The following is a 20,611-nucleotide window of genomic DNA, read 5'->3' as shown; positions in this document are numbered from 1 at the left end:
AGCTAAGTGCTGAGAGCAAGCCACTGAGCTTCACTGAACCTCCATCAAATGTGGACAGTGACTCCTACTGCCCAGAATCAAGCTGAACAATGGTGCAACAGTATGATGACAGAACACAGCATCCACATGTGGCTGCACCAGCAGCTTCCCTGCCACCAGGGTAGAGGGGTTGAAGGAAAGGAAAAGAAAGGAACCACATGGTGCTGGCCTGACGGCTCAGGAAAGGGGCTGGACAAGGAACCGCCCTTCCTATTCTCAAGTGGGTATGCAGGGCCAGAACCCGACCTGCATGCCCTTCACCATGACAAACCCACCCAGTCCGGGTTCCTCTAAGACTCAGCTCCTTAGGCTGGGCGCAGTGGCCACACCTGTAATCTCAGCACCTTGGGAGGCCGAGGCAGGCAGATGCCCTGAGGTCAGGAGTTACAGACCAGCCTAGTCAACACGGCCACACTCTGTCTCTACAAAAAACACAAAAAAATTAGCTGGGTGTGGTAGCACAGGCCTGTGGTCCCACCTGCTCAGGAGGCTGAGAGGGGAGGATTGCTTGAACAAGGGAAGCGGAGGTTGCAGGGGGCTGTGATTGTACCACTGCACTCCAACCTGGGCAGTACAGTGAGACCCTATCTCAGAAAAAAAAAAAAAAAGAGAGATAGATGGTCTGCAGAGTAAGAAAGATGAGTAATGAAGACAATCTGACCACGTTCACCAAGAGGCAGAGGGTTATAACAGCACCTGGCATATCAGGGCAGACTGCTTGGAGGAGGCAAAATGTCAAAATTAGAGAATGAGCAGGAAAAAATCTACCAGTGGGTAGGAAGCAGTAGAACAGAATACAGTGTTTGGGGGCAGGAAGATCAGCAAAAAGAAAGGCTTAGCAGTGAAGGAATAAGATGTATTCAAAGAAGCACAAGAAATTCAACAACACTGGCCAGGCGCGGTGGCTCACACCTATGATTCCAGCACTTTGGGAAGCTATGGTAGGTGGATCACTTGAGGTCAGGAGTTTGAGACCACCCCGGCCAACATGGTAAAACCCCATCTCTACCAAAAAGACAAAAATTAGCCGGGCGTGGTGGTGTGCAACTATAATCACAGCTACTCAGGAGGCTGAGGCAGGAGAGTCGCTTGAACCTGGGAGGCGGAGGTTACACTGAGCCGAGATCATGCCACTGCACTCCAGCCTGGGAGACCAAGCGAGACCCTGTCTCAAAAAAAGAAAGAGGAAGGAAGGAAGGAAGGAAGGAAGGAAGGAAGGAGGGAGGGAGGGAGGGAGGGAGGGAGGGAGGGAGGGAGGGAGGGAGGGAGGGAGGGAGGGAGGGAAGGAAGGAAGGAAGGAAGGAAGGAAGGAAGGAAGGAAGGAAGGAAGGAAGGAAGGAAGGAAGGAAGGAGAGAAATACAACAACAGTATGGCTGGTGGCGAGACTGGCTCCAGCTGACTGGGGAGAGGCCCTCAGAAGCCACATGAAGAAGCTGGACTTCATTCTGACCTTACTCCCCCCACGCCTTTATGATTTCCCACAGCTGCTGCGCTTCTTCCACTCACACCCTGGCTCCCTGACCAGGCTGCAGCTCCTCCAGGGCAGGGTCCCTCTACAGTGCCCGGGGTCACGGGCATCCCCTGAGCGTGGTGACACAGCTGAACACCCAGCACAGCACCATGATGTCTCAGCCAGGGGCAGGCTCCAAAGTGACCCAGTCTGGTAAAAACTCAAAGCTAGTCAAAGTCACTCTTGAAAGGCCTCCAGTTGCCCAGAAAGTACAGTACAGGACCATCTGTGGAGTCCAACAGCCGGCTCTGCCTCCAGAGTTGGAACACATCACCGTTTTCTTTGCTCAAGCAGCAGATGGGATAAAAATAGTTTGCAATTAGGGGCCAAGTTGTATGCAAGGCACAAACTGTACCTTTTTTTAATTAGAAAAGGCAGATTTATTAGAGTAGGTATGAAAATACATAGCGAGGTTGAAAATATAGGCAATGTAACAGAGAAGGGACTACCCGCCACAAACAGCACCTTTATCAATGAGAATCCCTATGGGGCAAGGCAGTGCTTGTGCACACGCTCAGCACGGTAAGCTGGGCCCACCAGGGCTGCCCCTGCCCACCAGGCTGCCCAGAGAGGGCCAGCAAATGAGCTGGCTACCACCAAGGGCCACCCACACTCCACCCATCCCACAGAGTCCCGGAGAAGAGTTCAGTAGAGCGATTCAGGTTTGGCCACAAAGAAGACTCTGCAGGCTAAAGCTGAATTGTGATTGTAAGGAAGCCAGCTAAACTCTGATCAATAAAATAAGAAGTAAAAGAATGCTAATCTTGGCCGGGCTAATCCCAGCACTTTGGGAGGCCGAGGCAGGTGGATCACGAGGTCAAGAGATCGAGACCATCCTGGTCAACAAGGTGAAACCCCGTCTCTACTAAAAATACAAAAATTAGCTGGGCATGGTGGCGTGTGCCTGTAATCCCAGCTACTCGGGAGGCTGAGGCAGGAGAATTGCTTGAACTCAGGAGGCAGAGGTTGCGGTGAGCCGAGATTGCGCCATTGCACTCCAGCCTGGGTAACGAGCGAAACTCCATCTCAAAAAAAAAAAGAATGCTAATCTTGGCTGGGCGTGGTGACTCATACCTGTAATCCCAGCACTTTGGGAGGCCAAGGTGGGTGGATCACTTAGGGTCAGAAATCCCAGACCACCCTGTCCAACAGCGTGAAACCCTGTCTCTACTACAAATACAAAAATTAAGCCAGGCGTAGCGGTGCACACCTGTAATCCCAGCACTTGGGAGACTGAGGCATGAGAATCACTTGAATCCAGGAGGCAGAGGCTACAGTGAGCCGAGATTGTGCCACCGCACTCCAGCCTGAGCGACAGAGCCAGACTCTGTCCTCCTTTACTCAAGTCAACCCTGTGAGACGGGTGTTATTCCTATCTTCACTGCAAAAGGGAAACTGAGGCAGAGTTGTTAAATAACTGATCCATCGCCACCCAAAAAGGAAATGGCAGAGTGAAAATTTTGAGTGCATGCTCCCAACTCCAACCTTAGACTGCCTCTCACCAAAGCCTCCGGAGTCTGGAAATACCTTCATTTTGTTTTCCATTGAAATATACATCATGTTATTTGTCCAATTATATTAATTCCTAGTGTTACATCAGGGGTATACTATATTATTTTAATTTTTCTGCTTTTCCCATATTCTCAATTTTCTTGTTTACTTTTTGTATTTAGAGATGGGGTTTTCACTCTGTTGCCCAGGCTGAACTGCACTGATGTGATCACAGCTCACTGCAGCCTCGAACTCCTGGCCTCAAGCAAACCTCCCACCCCAGCCTCTCAAGTAGCTAGGACCACATCACCCAGCCCGCTTCTCTTTTTTTCTAAAGTTATTTATTTATGGCTGAGGATGGTGGCTCACGCCTGTAATCCCAACACTTTGGAAGGCCGAGAAGGGTGAATCCCTTGAGCTCTGGAATTCAAGACCAGGCTAGGCAACATGGTGAAACCCCATCTCTACAAAAAAATATAAAAATTAGCTGGGCATGGTGGCGTGTACCAGTAGTCCCAGCTTCTCGGTAGGCTGAGGTGGGAGGATCATCTGAACCCAGGAAGGTTGAGGACGCACTGAGTTGTGATCATGCCACTGCACTCCAGCCTGGGCAACAGAGTAAAACCCTGTCTCAAAAAAATATATATTTATGTGTGTGTGTATGTGTATATACATAATATATGTGTATATGAGGCTGGGCGCTGTGGATCACGCCTATAATCCCAGCACTTTGGGAGGCCAAGGCAGGTGGATCACAAGGTCAAGGGATCGAGACCATCCTGGTCAACAAGGTGAAACCCCGTCTCTACTAAAAATACAAAAATTAGCTGGGCATGGTGGTGCGCGCCTGTAGTCCCAGCTACTCGGGAGGCTGAGGCAGGAGAATTGCTTGAACCCAGAAGGCGGAGGTTGCAGTGAGCCAAGATGGTGCCATTGCATTCCAGTCTGGGTAACAACAGTGAAACTCCATCTCAAAAAAAAAAAAATATATATATATATATGTGTGTGTGTGTCTATATGCATGTGTATATATGTGTGTATGTGTGTGTGTGTATATATATATATATATACGTTCGTGTATATATACACATACATATATACGTTTGTGTATATATACACACACACACACATATATATATATATTGAAAGAAAAAATGGCTGGGTGTGGTGGCTCATACCTATAATCCAAGCACTTTGGGAGGCCAACTCGGGTGGACCATCTGAGGTCAGGAGTTTGAGACCAGCCTGGCCAACATGGTGAAACCCTGTCTCTACTAAAAATACAAAAATTAGCTGGACGTGGTGGCAGGTGCCTGTAACCCCGGTACTTGGGAGGGTGAGACAGGAGAATTGCTTGAACCCAGGAGGTGGAGGTTGCAGAGTAAGCTACCACGTCATTGCACTCCAGCCTGGGCAAGAGGAGGAGGGAAACTCCATCTCAAAAAAAAAAAAAAAAAAGAGGCTGGGCTCATGTCTATAAATCCCAGCACTTTGGGAGACCGGGGAAGGCGAATCACAAGGTCAGATGTTCAAGACCATCTTGGCCAACATGGTGAAACACGTCTCTACTAAAATACAAAAGAAAAAAAAAAATCAGCTGGGCATGATGGCGCAAACCTATAGTCCCAGCTACTTGGGAGGCTGAGGCAGGGTAATCGCTTGAACCCAGGAGGTGGAGGTTTCGGTGAGCTGAGATCATGCCATTGCACTCCAGCCTGTAATCCCAGCGCTTTGGGAAGCCAAGGCGGGCAGATCACCTGAGGTTGGGAGTTCGAGACCAGCCTGACCAACATAGAGAAACCCCGTCTCTATAAAAAAAAATACAAAATTAGCTGAGCATGGTGGTGCATGCCTGTAATCTCAGCTACTTGGGAGGCTGAGGCAGGAGAATCGCTTGAATCTAGGAGGCAGGGGTTACAGTGAGCTGAGGCAACAAGAGTGAAACTCTGTCTCAAAAAAAATAAGGAGTTGGGCGAGGACTGTCTAGCCCGAGAGCAAAGGCAAGAGGGAGGGACTGAAACAGGTTCTACTGAGACCCAGGGGCAGCAGGAACCCAGTATAGGATTCGGGATACCTGGATTCTCAACCCAGCTCTTCAGTTTTTCTGCTGTGTGATCTTGAACTCCTTGCTTGTCCTCTCTGGGCCTATTTCCTCTCTGCAGAAGGAGAGGCTCAGCTGCCCCCAAGGGAGGTTCTTGCATAGAAATGCCCACTCAGAACCAAGGTCACCTTGTAGCCCCCCACAACTCCTGTTCCCCAGATCCCCAGTTCCCCAGCCTCTCAGCTCTCAGTTGCCTGTGAAAGACAGGACAGCAGCCTCACCAGGCAGGGCCTTACTTTTCTGCCAAAGTAAAACCCAAGGAAGTGTCTCCAAACAGGAAGTGAGGGTGGGTGCCAGGGAGGTGAACTCTGTGCGGCAGATGAACTCAACCTGCTGTCTCCTCTGACATGATTATGCTCATTTTCTGGTGGATGTGTTTGGTGTCTGTCTCCACTATAGGACTTAAGCTGCGATTACATTCACAGCTGCATCCCCACAGCCCAGCACAGAGCTCTTTTACTCAAGAAATATTTCAGGCCAGGCACAGTGACTCACGTGCCTGTAATCCCAGCACTTTGTGAGGCCAAGGCAGGTGGATCACCTGAGGTCAGGAGTTCAAGAACAGCCTGGCTAACATGAGTAAAACCCCATCTCTACTGAAAATACAAAAATTAGCTGGGCGTGGTGGTTAGTGCCCCTAATCCCAGCTACTTGGGGAGGTTGAGGCAGGAGAATCACTTGAACCCAGGAGAAGGAAGTTGCAGTGAGCGGAGATCATGCCATTGCACTCCAGACTGGACAACAAGAGCAAAACTCCATCTCATAAAAAAGTCTGGGCACAGTGGCTCACGCCTGTAATCCTAGCACTTCAGGAGGCTGAGGCGGGCATATCACCGGAGGTTGGGAGTTCAAGACCAACCCGAACAACATGGAGAAATCCCATCTCTACTAAAAGAATACAAAATTAGCTGGGCGTGGTGGCACATGTCTGTAATCCCAGTTACTCAGGAGCCTGACCCAGAATCGCTTGAACCCAGGACGTGGAGTTTAAAAAAAAAAAAAGCAAAACTCTGTCTCAAAAAGAAAATGTTTCAATGGGTGAATGAATAAGTAAATGAGTGATACACTCACTCCTCAGCTGCCTGTTTGCAACTCCGAAAACCAGTAGCAAACATCAGACATCCCCAGGGCCACCCCCAGGCCAGCCCGAATGAACCGCTCAGTCCCCCTCTCACCTTGGCCAGGACTGGAGAAGTGGTGGTAATACTGGGACACATAGGTCATGATGCTGAGGCAGTCAGGGATGCTCATGGAGACCATGTCATTGGGGTCCAGGAGAGCAGGGATCCCCAGCTCCTTCTCAGCCACTTCAAAGGCCTGGGGTAGAACAGGTGCAAGGGTGGGACCAGTCACAGCAGGAAGAGGAGGCCGAGGAGAAGGCAGTGTTAGGGGCGACCCCTCAGCCTAGGCGCAGCTCCCCAAAGTGGGATGGGGTGGCTGTGGGCTCCCCTCAGCATTAATCCCACCCAAGCACCACATAACTGCCGGCAGAAAGGGGAAGCCTGGTGTTCCATGCATGAGGGGCTGGCGGGAAGCTGAGGGTAGGGAAAGGTGTAGCCAGGGCTGGTGTATAGGGCAGCCACCCTGAAAGACCCCTGCCCTCCCCACCAAACACACACACACATACACACACCACACACACCACACGCACCAACACCACACACACCACAAACACCACACACACAAACACCATACACACACATCACGCACACCACACACACACCACATACACATCATACACACACCACAAACACCAACACCACACCACACACATCACACACTACACACACCACACACACACTACACATACCACATACACCACACATGCACCACGCACACTACACAAACCACACACACATCATACACACACCACACACACCGCATACTACACACACCACACACACACATCACACGCACATATACCACATGCACACCACACACGCCACATGCCACACATCACACACACACACCCCACAGACACACAACCCTCTCGGGCTCCCATCTATCCAGGAACTTACCAAACGGTTATTCTCGAAAACATTGTCCTTGGAAAGCGAATCAAAATCTCTGCAAGAGGCAAAGGGAGAAGGATTGGTCAAGAGGGGAGGTGACTGGGGAATGGAGCGGGATCAGTTAGAAAGGAGCTGAACACAGAAGCCTCGTCCCAGCCAGCATCAGCCTCAGCAGGGTTGCTGGGGGCAGTCTGTGGATTACTGAGGGAAACTGAGGCAGCAAACACTTGCTGCTAGAGCTGGAGTTGCCAGGGCAGGGCAGAGCATGAGCTCACGGGCCCTGGAGGCATCCAAGCGGAGGCTGGGAAGTCACTGGGAAGGGGCGGGGCTCAAGCCCAAGGTTTCAAGCTTAAGATCGCTTCCCTCTCTCCAGGAAGCCACCTCTGGAGTCCCAGGCAAAGACACAACTAACACCAGCATGTGACCTCACCCAGGGCGCGGTGCTGGGCTCCTCTGTCTCACTTACTTTCTTTTCATAGCAACTCTGTTTGGCAGGAATTTACCTCATTTTACAGATAAGGACACTGAGGCCTGGAGAAAAGCAACCAGCAGCCCTGGGAATGCACATGTCTGATGCTCCCACTGCTCACAGGCCCCTACAGGTGTGTCACAGACTCGGAGAAGCCACACCAACTTGCTGAATCCCAACCCCGTCCAGCCTGCAGATAAACATTTTTCTTAATGCAGCCACAAACAGGAGAGCAAGTTTGAAGCAGCGAGGAAATGCTCGGGAGCTGCTGGCACATAACAGCTGCTTGGCCCCACTGGGCCACTCCTGGGGCAGCTTCCATTGGGGAAGCATTGAGGGATTCTCTCAATCCTCACCTGTCCCCAAAACTGGGACAGGTGAGCGGCAACAGAGCCTGTGTGGGGGCCCCAGCACGGGACAACTGGCTGGCCTGCAGGCTTTATTTATCCCCCTCCCCCTCTCCCCACTCCAGGCCGCTGAAACCAGCAGAGGCCTTCTGGGTGCACCCGTGTACAGCCTTGCCCTTCTATGGTTGAAAACAGCAGTCCTGACTGCCAGAGACAGGCGGGCAGAGGCATGGGCAGGTCACACCGCCTCTGAGGGCTGAATTCCCATGTGACCCTGGAGCTGGGGGGATCAGCTGTCCTTCCAGCATTCATTGTCCCATCTGCACATCAGGGAAAGCACTAGTACCACCTCCCAGGCTGATGGAGCGCGGGTGGAGTCCCAGCATGGTAAAGGGCAGACCTTGAAGAGAAGAGGGAGCTGGGCAAGCACAGCCCCCTCCTCCTGCCCCCAACACTTTTCCAGGCAGGGGCCAGGGACTGTGAACCCTGGGCAGGAAAAAGTCGCTTGAAGACCCCCCCCCAAGGAATCTGGTACCCCAGGGCTAGGTGGAGCAGGGAGAGGGAAGGTGAGTATGTCTGAGCACCAGCTCCCTTTCCGCCACTCTGAGCAGGCCACTGCCTTCTCCCCTGGGGCTGCCTCCCTAGCTCCCCTTTTCTGCCACCGTCTCAGAGCTCCACCAACCTTAGCAAGCTGTTTCACCACTCGAAACCTCAGTCTCCCGGTCCAGTCCAGTCCGTGCCACCGCAACAGAGCGAGGGAACGCCACACACACCACACACCACACACCACACACACACACACAATGGTACTCAGCCCCCAACAGAGGCTTGATCCAAGACCAAATGAGACAAAAGCAACTTGTCTCAGCCATTTATTTTGGTCACCCCAGCAGTGTTCCTAGCAGGCTGGGGTCACATTCTGCCCATTCTATCCTCCCAACTCCCTACACAGCTCCCCAAATTTAGAAGACGCCCAGTCAATGTTTGTTGAATGAATCAATGCTGAAAACAGTGTGAAAACTGTAAGAAACTCCAGGATCCGGCAGGTTTTCTCCCAACTTCTCCCACCCCCATCTCTGTCCCTAATTAGCATCTGCGTTTTGGTAACACATATATTTTCTGAGAGTTTTCAGAGGCCCGAGGAGTTCTACTTGGCTCTGGGGAAGATGAAGGACACAGAAATGAAACCCACATGGTCCTTGCCCTCAGAGGAGCTGAAGCATGTCTGGATTTCAGGTGGTGCCGAGGGATGGTCCAGCCCCCACAACCCTTGCCCCAGCAGAGCCCTGGCCAACTCTGGGTTAACCCAGGCAGGTCCCACAGCCCCAGAAGCCTGAACCACTTTAGGAGATGATTCTTGCCCTCACCGTAGGCCACCCTACTCTCACGGAGATCTCCCAACCCAGCACTGAGGCCTTCCCTACACATTATGTGGGACCTAGACCTCAGCTTCTCTCCTGTGTAATAGGCTGGCAACATTGCAACTGAATCCATGGACATGATTCTGGATCTCAGGAGGGGAGCCGTCCTCCCCGGCACACTTTTTCCACCAACAGCCCTCCCTTGCTTAAAAGCCACATGGCTTGGCCAGGCGCTGTGGCTCATGCCTGTAATCGCAGCACTTTAGGAGGCCAAGGCAGGAGGATCACCTGAGGTCAGGAGTTTGAGACCAGCCTGGTCAACATGGTGAAACCCCATCTCTACTAAAATCTACAAAAATTAGCCAGGCGTGGTAGTGTGCGCCTATAATCCCAGTTACTAGGGAGGCTGAGGCAGAAGAATCGCTTGAACCTGGGAGGCGGAGGCTGCAGTGAGCTGAGATTGCGCCACTGCACTCCAGCCTGGCAACAGAGCGAGACTGAAAAAACAAAAACAAAAATAGCCAGGTGCAGTGGCTCACGCCTGTAATCCCAGCACTTTGGGAGGCTGAGATGGGAGGATTACGAGGTCAGGCATTCAAGACCAGCCTGGTCAACATGGTGAAATCCCGTCTCTACTAAAAAAAATACAAAACAAATTAGCTGGGCATGGTGGTGTGCGCCTGTAATCCTAGCTACTCAGGAGGCTGAGGCAGGAGAATGGCTTGAACTGGGGACGTGGAGGTTGCGGTGAGCCGAAATCGTGCCATTGCACTCCAGCCTGGGCAACAAGAATGAGACTCCATCTCAAAAAAAAAAAAAAAAAAGAAGAAAGATAGAAAGACCTAAAGCCATGTGCCTAAGACATGGAGAAGCTGAACATAAACCAGGCGGCCTTTACTTTGATGCCAACAAGCTCAGGCCCACCAAACGGCTTCACTTCATACCCAGGTCCCCTCCCACATGGGACTGTCCCTGCCTCCTGCCTCACTACTGACCCTCAGACAGAATAGAAGACCCCTGAGGCCTTCACTTCCAATGACCAGGTACAACTCTGGTGCCCTTTTCCTCTGTCCTTCTAGCCCCTGCTCAAACCTGGACAACCAGGCATCAACCTTGTGCTTCCATCAGTATGGGTGTCACATGCCCCACAGCGGGCAGTGGCCCACCTACATGACCACCTCATCTTGTTCCCTTCTGTATCCACAGTCCTGAAGTCCTCTCCTCCAGGGCCCAAGCCGCCACCCACAGACACGGTACTGCAGGGTACATACAGGTAAACCAGGTGTACCCGTACCATGGAATCCAGAGGCAATCCTTTAGAAGCCCTCCCACATGTGCAGTGGCTCACACCTGTAATCCCAGCACTTTGGGAGGTTGAGGCAGGCTGGTTTGAGACCAGCCTGGCCAATATGGTGAAAGCCTGTCTCTACTAAAAAAAGTACACAAATTAGCTGGGCGCGGTGGTGTGTGCCTGTAGTCCCAGCTACTCAGGAGGCTGAGGCAGAAGAATCACTTGAATCTGGGAGGCAGAGGTTGCAGTGAGCCAAGATTGCACCACTGCACTCCAGCCTGAGTGACAGACTGAGACTCCATCTCAAAAAAAGAAAAAGAAGCCCTCCCACATGCCGCCCTTGGACAGTGCGAATCTGGAGGTGAAACAGGCACACAGAAAGCCTCCATCTGCCAGGCTGGGGGTGCCCGGGCAAGAGGGCTGCAGGCAACAGGGGCAGGGATCAGAACTCTCCTCCCTGATTCACAGGTGAGACCTGAAGTGCAAGGAATGGCACCAGATAAACTTTCACCCAGTGTTTTATGAATGAATGAATGGATAGATGAAAGGAGGTTCCAGGGCTCAAGGCAGAGAGAGCAAAGACAGAGGCTCCAAGTCAACCGTTCTGTGGTGTCTGAATGCATTTTCCCACGAGAACCTCACGGGGCAGGCAGCTCTGGGCAGGAAGGGGCCATTTCACAACTTGCAGCAGCCGGTTGGTGTCCGCCAATCGGATCCTAGGAGTCTTCCCAACATCCCCCGTCCTGACTCCTCTTGCGTGCCCCACCTCCGTGCCCCACGGAGGAGGGCAGCAGGGGCATCCAGCACACACCTGAGAGCCAGGGCTGCCTCCTAACTGGGGAGGCCTGGGCAAAGCACAGGGTCTGCCCATCCATTCAACCAACACCTGTTAACGAGGTCACCTCTGTGCCGGGAACTGTGCTGGTGTCTGGAGACGAGATCCTATTTGGGGTCAGAGAAGTGAGGGTTCACCTGAATACCCGGAGCCAGGGGCCACCCCGAGGGGGCAGCCTCAGAGAAGGTCGGCCCGGCACGCCCGTGGAGAGGAGTTTGGGGCAGGAGAGACCCAGGGCTCCCAAAGAGGGCTCAACACCCCTTCAAAGAGGTTACAGGCTTAGGGGTTCAGTGATCCTAAGCGGAAATCAGTGCTCTGTGGGCGGGGCCCATGCCCCTCACGGAGGGACCGGCCTGGGAGGCGGGTTCCGGGTCCCACAGGCGGGGTCAGGCGGCCGGGTGGGGGAGGGGCGTCCCTGGCCAGGGTCTCAGGGACCCGCAAGGCGTCCGGGGCCGTCGGGGAATGGGGTCGGCGTCTCCCCGTTCGGGGGCGGCGCCTGCCACCGCCCGAGATTCGCGTCACTAAGGGGGCGGCGGTCCCGGCCCCGGCCCGCCCCGCGCCGCCCGCCCGCCAGCTGGGGCCCCGCACTCACAGCAGGTCGGGCCGGTGCCGGTGCAGGATGGCGCAGAAGGCCAAGCCGTCCCGGAAGGAGCTGCTCAGGTCGCGAATCTCCACGCCGCGGTAGCCCTCGCACTGGCGGCGGCACCAGGCCAGCAGCGCGCCCCGCGGCCCCGCCATGACCCCGCGGCCCGCCCGGCTCCGGCTCCGGCTTCGGCTTCGGGGCCCCGGCTCGGCCGGGACGGCGGCCGCCGCACGGACCCGGTTTCCGGCTGCGGCTGCGGCTCCGAGCTCGGGCGCCGACCGGCGGGGCGCGGGGCGGGGCGGGGCGGAGGCGGGGCCGCGGTGTCCTCGCTCGGGCGCCCCGCAGCCCTGCCCCGACCTGCCCGAGCAGCGCCGCCGCGTGGCCCGGCCCGGCCCGCCGCCGCCTACTCTCCGCTGCCCGCTCGCCTCACTGTGGGCCCGCCGTGGGCGCGGGCGTCCTGCCGCCTCCGTCCCCGCCCCAGGCGCGCCCCACCCAGCGGCGGCTCCGCCCCTAGCGCGGAGCCCACCCCCCCGAAAACGGGCAGGCGCCCCATCGCCGGTTCCTCGACGGCGCCGGCCCGGCCTGCTCCACTGGGTGCCCCCGAAGCCCCCACACCCGCAGCAAACGGGCCCCTCCCCACGATGACTTCACCACCGCCGCCGCCGCCGTGCCGCCCACCGGGAGCCCTCTACCCTTCGGAGGCGGGACACCTCGTGCTCCCATCCGGCCTCCTCCCCGCTCCTAAAGACCGCGAATCCCCCCTTTACCGCTAGCTTGAAACTGGGGAGGCAGTTCTCCTGCAGACCCCAAAGCACCCGCCGACGGCCACCAGCTTCCCTCACCCCGGCTCCCCACCCTAAAGCACCTCTGAGCTCCTGGAAGTTCTCACGTCCACCATCACCTCCCCCATAGCTTGAGGGAGACCCATGCGCCCCTCTGCCATCAGTCCAGGTGTCCCCTCGGTGATTCTCTGAGCTCCCCTCAGCCCCTGTGTAAGCTCAGGGAGCTCGCTCCTCCCCATTCCCCATGGCCAGGTCTCCGCAGCCATGATTAGTGTGATGGTGGTTGGACTCCTAAGGGAAGGACCTAGGCGGAAGAGACCCCTGCCTGGGAGGCAGACAGGCTGTTCCTATCCGGCCCTGGAACCTCCCCCAAGGCTCATTCTCTTATCTTTGCCCTCTTCAAGACTCTGGCCAGCCAGCCCATGCTCCCAGCTGGCTGACCCTTCCACAGGCCCCTCCTGACTCTCCCACAGATGAATCAGCCTCCTCTGCTGCAGACGTGGTGATGTCACCCTGACCCATGCAATAGCTAGGGGTATGTCGCTCCCTCCCAATGGAAGGAACAGGGTTTTAGTCATCCTCATCACCCCTGAACACTCAGGGGAGTGGAAAAATCAAGCATTTTTGAGTCCTATCAACCCAAGCTCCAAACCTGGCTTCCCCTCAACCTTAGTCACATGATCTTGTGCCTCCCTGGCCCTCAGCTTCCATGACTTAAAAATGGGGATAATACCTGCTTTACAAGGTGGCTCAGAGGATTAAGATATAAAGTGCCTTACCCTTTAGTCATCACTCATGAATTCTATCGACACCTGGTCCTTGGTAAACATGATGAAATGGACTGAAATATTTTGTACCCAGATTATCATCTGGGTGCCATTCTGGGTAAATTATCAAGGAGAGAGGCTGACTTAGAGAATTCTACCTCCTCAAAGTCCACTGAGTCCCAGTCCAGAACACTGGCCCAGGGCCTGGAGACCCCAGCTTGCCAACCTGAACTGGCCTCACACTCCTGCAGCTGGAAGGCTGCCATTTTGGCTCAGAAAGTGGACTCTCAAGCCACCTAGGAAAGATGTACCATGGCCAGAGTGCCTGGCTAGCCCTCTGGACTCCCACCAGCCATGGGCTACCAACTCCTGCCCTGTCCCCTGTGGAATAACAGCTCCAGGAAAGCAGGATTCCCAGTGCTTTTATTAAATCAGGGACTTGGGTTCAGGATCCTGACACCAGCATCCACCTTGGCCTGCAAAGACGATCCAGGACGTTCGTTAAAACCTAGGGTGGGGGGCCAAGCACTACTTGGGAGGCTGAGGCAGGAGAATCACTTGAACCTGGGAGGCAGAGGTTGCTCGAGCCATTGCACTCCAGCCTGGGCAACAAGAGCAAAATTCCATCTCAAAAACAAACAAACCTAGGAGGGGTTGGGCACGGTGGCTCATGCCTGTAATCCCAACACTTTGGGATGCCAAGGCAGATGGATCACCTGAGGTCAGGAGTTTGAGACCAGCCTGGCCAACAAGGTGAAACCTATCTCTACTAAATATACAAAAAATTAGGCCAGGTGCGGTGGCTTACGCCTGTAATCTCAGCACTTTGGGAGGCTGAGGTGAGCAGATCACGAGGTCATGAGATCGAGACCAGCCTGGCCAGTATGGTAAAACCTCATCTCTACTAAAAATACAAAAATTAGCCAGGCATGGTGGCACATGCCTGCACTCCCAGCTACTCAGGAGGCTGAAGCAGGAGAATAGCTTGAACCCAGGAGACGGAGGTTGCAGTGAGCACCATTGCACTTCAGCCTGGGCAATAGAGCGAGACTCCGTTTAAAAAAAGAAATAAGGCCAGACTTGGTCGCTCATGCCTGTAATCCCAGCACTTTGAGAGGCAGAGGTGGGCGGATCACTTAAGGTCGGGAGTTCAAGACCAGCCTGACCCACATGGAGAAACCCTGTCTCTACTAAAAACACAAAATTATCCAGGTATGGTGGCACACGCCAGTAATCCCAACTACTCGGGGAGGCTGAGGCAAGAGAATCACTTGAACCTGGGAGGCAGCGGTTGCTGGTGCCATTGCACTCCAGCATGGGCAACAAGAGCCAAACTCTGTCTCAAAAACAAAAAAACCGGCCGGGTGGGGTGGCTCAAGCCTGTTATCCCAGCACTTTGGGAGGCCAAGGCGGGTGGATCACGAGGTCAAGAGTTCAAGACCAACCTGGCCAACATGCTGAAACCCTGTCTCTACTAAAAATTTAAAAATTAGCTGGGTATGGTGGCATACAGCTGTAATCCCAGCTACTGGGGAGGCTGAGGCTGGAGAATCGCTTGAAACTGGGAGGTGGGCCAGGCGCGGTGGCTCAAGCCTGTAATCCCAGCACTTTGGGGGGCCAAGGCAGGTGGATCACGAGGTCAAGAGATCAAGACCATCCTGGTCAACATGGTGAAACCCCATCTCTACTAAAAATGCAAAATATTAGCTGGGCACGGTGGCGCGTGCCTGTAATCTCAGCTACTCAGGAGGCTGAGGCAGGAGAATTGCCTGAACCCAGGAGGCGGAGGTTGCGGTGAGCCGAGATAGCGCCATTGCACTCCAGCCTGGGTAACAAGAGCGAAACTCCGTCTCAAAAAAAAAAAGAAACCGGGAGGTGGAGGTTGCAGTGAGCCAAGATCATGCCACTGCACTCCAGCTTGGGGGACAGAGTGAGACTCCATCTTAAAAAAAAAAAAAACAAACCCAGGAAGGACTGTCCTCACTAGCCTAAGGGGCTCCCTTCAGGTCCCTGAAGACAGCTCCAGATCTGATCTTGATCCTGTTTGCCATACTAAGAGCTTACACAGCACAGCCCATTAGCAATTTTCAGGCTTTATAAACTCATTATCTGAGTCAGCTCACAATGTTATGAAGTAAGGACCTGTAGGACCACAGCTGTGACCCCACAGCTGTGTGACCACAGGCCAGACAACGCACCCTCATGAACCCCAGTTTCCTACCCTATAAAATGAGGATGGTAATCCCTGCCTTGCCATACTCACAAATGAGCGTTGTGAGTAATGGGGTGAGATAATGGATGAGAAAATGGTTCAGGTGGAAGGTGGGTCTGTGTTTACAGGTGAGATCAGAAGCCGCAGAGATATATGAGTCAGGCCACTTGCACAAAATCGCGCTATAATTTCAGGATTAGAATTGAGGGACCTAAATTCAGTGCTGTTTTGTTTTATTTTTAACTATCAATTAAGAAATGGGAAGCCAGGTGCAATGGCCCACATCTATAATCCCAACACGTTGGGAGGCCAAGGCCAGGAGTTCAAGACCAAATCAGCCTGGGCAACATAGGGAGACCCTGTCTGTTTTTGAGACAAGACTGCTGCCCAGGCTGGAGTGCAGTGGCGTGATCTCGGCTCACTGCAACCTTAACCTCCCAGATTCAAGCGATTCTCCTGCCTCAGCCTCCTGAGTAGCTGGAATTACAGGCACGAGCCTCCAACCCCAGCTCATTTTTGTATTTTTTTTTAGAGACAGGGTTTCGTCATGTTGACCAGGCTGGTCTCGAGTGCCTGACTTCAAGTGATGCGGCCACCTTGGTCTCCCAAAGTGGCAGGATTACAGGCATGCGCCACTGCACCCAACCTGAATACATCATTCTTTTTTATTTTTTGAGACGGAGTTTCGCTCTTGTTACCCAGGCTGGAGTGCAATGGCTCGATCTCGGCTCACCGCAACCTCCGCCTCCAGGGTTCAGGCAATTCTCCTGCCTCAGCCTCCTGAGTAGCTGGGATTACAGGCAAGCACCACCATGCCCAGCTAATTTTTTGTATTTTTAGTAGAGACGGGGTTTCACCATGTTGACCAGGATGGTCTCGACCTCCTGACCTCGTGATCCACCCTCCTCAGCCTCCCAAAGTGCTGGGATTACAGGCGTGAGCCACCGTGCCCGGCCTCTTGAATACATCATTCTTATCAAAAATTTAAAAATAAAGCTAAAGTTCCGGTTTGACTCTCTCTCTCAACCCCAGACCCCTGCTAAGAGTAGCCGCAGTTGGCCACGTGAAACAGCCTTCCACACCTTGTTCACACAGTTATAGTCAAGCATGTATTCAACACATATTTACTGGGCAACTATTAGGGGCCAGGAGCTGTAAACAGGTAAACAAATCAACAAGGAGGCTGGCACCTGGCTCACACCTGTAATTCCAGCACTTCAGGAGGCCGAGGTGGGCAGATCATGAGGTCAGGAATTCAAGACCAGCCTGACCTACATGGTGAAACCCCATTTCTACTAAAAATATGAAAATTAGTTGGGCATGATAGCAGATGCCTATAATCCTGGATACTCAGGAGGCTGAGGCAGGAGAATCACTTGAACACGGGAGGCAGAGATTGCAGTGAGCCAAGATTGCACCACTGCACTCCAGCCTGGGCAGCAGAGCAAAACTCCATCTCAGAAAAAACCACAAGGAGAGCCTCTGGTGATGACTGGTGCTGTGTCAGAGAAAAATGAGGCAGGAGAATCGCTTGAACCTGGGAGGCAGAGGTTGCAATGAACTGAGATCACACCACTTCAATCTAGCCTGGGCGAAAGAGTGAGACTTTGCCACAAAAGCAGATCAAAATAAAATAAAACCAGAAAAATAAAAATTAGCCGGGTGTGGTGGCGCGTACCCGTAATCGCAGTTACTTGAGAGGCTGAGGCAGGAAGATCACTCGAACTTGGGAAGCAGAGGTTGCAGTAGGTTGAGATAGCACCGGGCCAGCCTTGGTGACAGAGTGAGTGAGACTCCGTCTCAAAACAAACAAACAGAACAGGCTGGGCCCGGTGGCTCACACCTGTAATCCCAGCACTTTGGGAGGCCCAGGTAGGCAGATCGCTTGAGGTCAAGAGTTCCAGACCAGCCTGGCCAACATGGTAAAACCCCGTCTCTACCAAAAATACAAAAAAATTAGCCAGGCATGATGGCAGGTGCCTGTAATCTCAGCTATTCGGGAGGCTGAGGCAGGAGAATGGTTTGAACCCAGGAGGCAGAAGTTGGAGTGAGCTGAGATCGTGACATTGCACTCCAGCCTGACAAAAGCTAGACTCCATCTCAAAATAAAAATGTAATCTCTTTATTGTGGTGAAATATATAACGTAGAATTTGCAATTTGACCCTTTGAAAGTCCTTCTGTCTCTATGAAGTTGACTACTCTTGGGACCTCATGTAAGTGGAAACATACAGTATTTGTCATTAATTAATTTTTTAAACTACTATTGTGGTTTCAGTATTAACCACTCCCTTATAAAAAGTTATTTTTCTTGGCTGGCTGTGGTGGCTCATCCCTGTAATCACAGTACTTTGGGAGGCTGAGATGGGTGCATCATGAGGTCAGGAGATGGAGACCATCCTGGCCAACATCGTGAAATCCCATCTCTACTAAAATGCAAAAAAGTAGCTGGGCATGGTGTCTCGTGCCTGTAGTCCCAGCTTCTTGGGAGGCTGAGGCAGGGGAATCCCTTAAACCCAGGAGGCGGAGGTTGCAGTGAGCTGAGATCATGCCACTGCACTCCAGCCTGGTGATACATGAGCAAGACTTTGTCTCAAAAAAAAAAATTGTTTTTATTGGCCAGGTACAGTGCCTCATGCCTGTAATCCCAGCACTTTGGGAGGTTGAGGTGGGCAGATCACCTGAGGTCAGGAGTTCAAGACCAGCCTGGCCAACATGGTGAAAACCTGCCTCTACTAAAAATACAATTAGTCGGCATGGTAGCAAGCACCCGTAATCCCAGCTATTTACGAGGGAGGCTGAGACAGGAGAATCCTTGAACCTGGCAGGTGGAGATTATAATTGAGATCGCACCACTGTACTCCAGTCTGGGCAACAGAATGAGACTCTGTTTTTTAAAATATATATATTTTTGGCTGGGTGCAGTGGCTCACGCCTATAATCTCAGCACTTTGGGAGGCCGAGGCGGGTGGATCACGAGGTCAAGAGATCAAGACCATCCTGGTGAACATGCTGAAACCCCGTCTCTACTAAAAATACAAAAATTAGCTGGGCATGGTGGCGTGCGCCTGTAGTCCCAGCTACTTGGGAGGCTGAGGTAGGAGAACTGCTTGAACCCAGGAGGCAGAGGTTGCAGTGAGCCGAGATCGTGCCATTGCACTCCAGCCTGGGTAACAAGAGCGAAACTCTGTCTCAAAAAAATATATAATTTGTCACTCGTGAAATCTAAAAAAGTTGATCTATAGAAATAGAGAGTAGAGAGAGGCCTGGTGTGGTGGCTCACACTTGTAATCTCAGAATTTTAGGAGGTTAAGACAGGTGGATAGCTTGGGCTCAGGAGTTCGAGACCAGCCTCGGCAACATGGGGAAAAATAAAAAAATTAGCTGGGCGTGGTGGTATACACCTGTAGCCCCAGCAACTTGGGAGGTTGAGACAGGAGTATCGCTTGAGCCAGGGAGGCGGAGGTTGCAGTGAGCTGTGATTGCACCACTGCACTGAGCCTGGGTGACTGAGTTAGACCCTGAAAAAAGAAAGGAAGGAAGAAAAAGGAAAGAGAGAGAGAGAAAAGAAAAGAGAGAGAAAGAGTAAGATGGTAGTTACCAGGGGCTGGCGGGTGGGGTAGTGGTTAGGGAGATGTCGGTCAAAGGGTATAAAACTTCAGTTAGATAGGAGGAATAGGTTCAAAGGCTCTATTGTACAGCACGGTGACTATTGTTAATGATCATATATCATACTTAAAATGAGGGCCAGGGTCGAGCCTGGTGGCTCACACCTGTAATCACAGCACTTTGGGAGGCCAGGGCAGGTGGATCACCTGAGGTCACGAGTTCAAGACCAACCTGACCAACATGGTGAAACCCCGTCTCTACTAAAAATATAAAAATTAGCCTGGCATGGTGGCGGGCATCTGTCATTCTAGCTACTCCGGAGGCTGAGGCAGGAGAATCGCCTGAACCCGGAAGAGAGAGGTTACAGTGAGCTGAGATCACACCATTGCCCTCCAGGCTGGGCAACAAGAGTGAAACTCTGTCTTGTGGGGAAAGAAAAATGCAGGCTGGGCATAGTGGCTCACACCGGTAATCCCAGCATTTTGGAAGGCCAAAGTGGGTGGATCATGAGGTCAGGAGTTCAAGACCAGCCTGGCCAAGATGGCAAAACCCAGACTCTACTAAAAATACAAAAATTATCTGGGTGTGGTGGCATGTGGCTGTTATCCCAGCTACCCCAGACGCTGAGGCAGGAGAATCACCTGAACCCAGGAGAGAGAGGTTGCAGTGAGCCGAGATCACGTCACTGCACTCCAACCTGGGTGACAGAGTGAGACTCCATCTCAAAAAAAAATGCTGGGCTGGGCGTGGTGGCTCATGCCTGTAATCCCAGCACTTTGGGAGCCGAAGGCAGGAGAATTGCTTGAGCCCAGGAGTTCAAGACCAGCCTAGGCAACATGGTGAAAACTGCTCTTTACAGAAGATTTTAAAATTAGCTGGGCGTGGTGGCACACACCTGTAGACTCAGCTACTCAGGAGGCTGAGGTGGGAAGATGGCTTGAGCCCAGGAGTTGGAGGCTGCAGTGAGCTGTGATTGTCCCACTGCACTCCAGTGTGGGCAACAGAGGGAGACCCCGTCTCAAAAAAAAGTAAATACATAAAATAAAATAATAAAAATTTGAAATGCTAATAAAGTGGGTATTAAGTGTTCTCACCAAAACAAATGATAACTTTGTGAGGTAATGTTATATGCTAATTAGCTAGATTTAGCCATTCCACAAGGTATACACATTTCTTTTTTCTTTTTTTGAGACAGAGTTTTGC

At 52.7% G+C, this 20,611-nt stretch overlaps 1 protein-coding gene across 5 annotated transcripts in view; it reads right to left on the bottom strand.

The window, feature by feature from the left end:
- Positions 1-13,287, bottom strand: part of MICALL1 (MICAL like 1) — a 35,282-nt gene extending 21,995 nt beyond the window's left edge. For 2 of the 5 annotated variants that reach the window (XR_004733551.3, XM_035272375.3), the window contains exons 1-3: positions 12,050-12,337; positions 7,161-7,209; positions 6,318-6,459 (exon numbers count right to left, since the gene is read on the bottom strand). Coding sequence is in view for 4 of the 5 variants with exons in the window: in XM_035272375.3 (XP_035128266.1) it covers positions 6,318-6,459; positions 7,161-7,209; positions 12,050-12,195 (337 nt within the window). In the remaining variant the exon portion in view is untranslated. Of the gene's footprint in view, positions 1-6,317; positions 6,460-7,160; positions 7,210-12,049; positions 12,472-12,905 lie in introns of those variants that run through there. The other 3 variants (XM_035272388.3, XM_078340338.1, XM_035272367.3) reach the window with 2 other exon arrangements.
- Between the last annotated feature and the right edge of the window lie 7,324 nt (positions 13,288-20,611).

This window comes from Callithrix jacchus, chromosome 1, assembly GCF_049354715.1.
Source record: "Callithrix jacchus isolate 240 chromosome 1, calJac240_pri, whole genome shotgun sequence".
In the NCBI taxonomy this organism is placed as follows: domain Eukaryota; kingdom Metazoa; phylum Chordata; class Mammalia; order Primates; family Cebidae; genus Callithrix; species Callithrix jacchus.
Note: the sequence above shows the minus strand (reverse complement) of the source record. Positions and strands in the feature narration are given on the sequence as shown.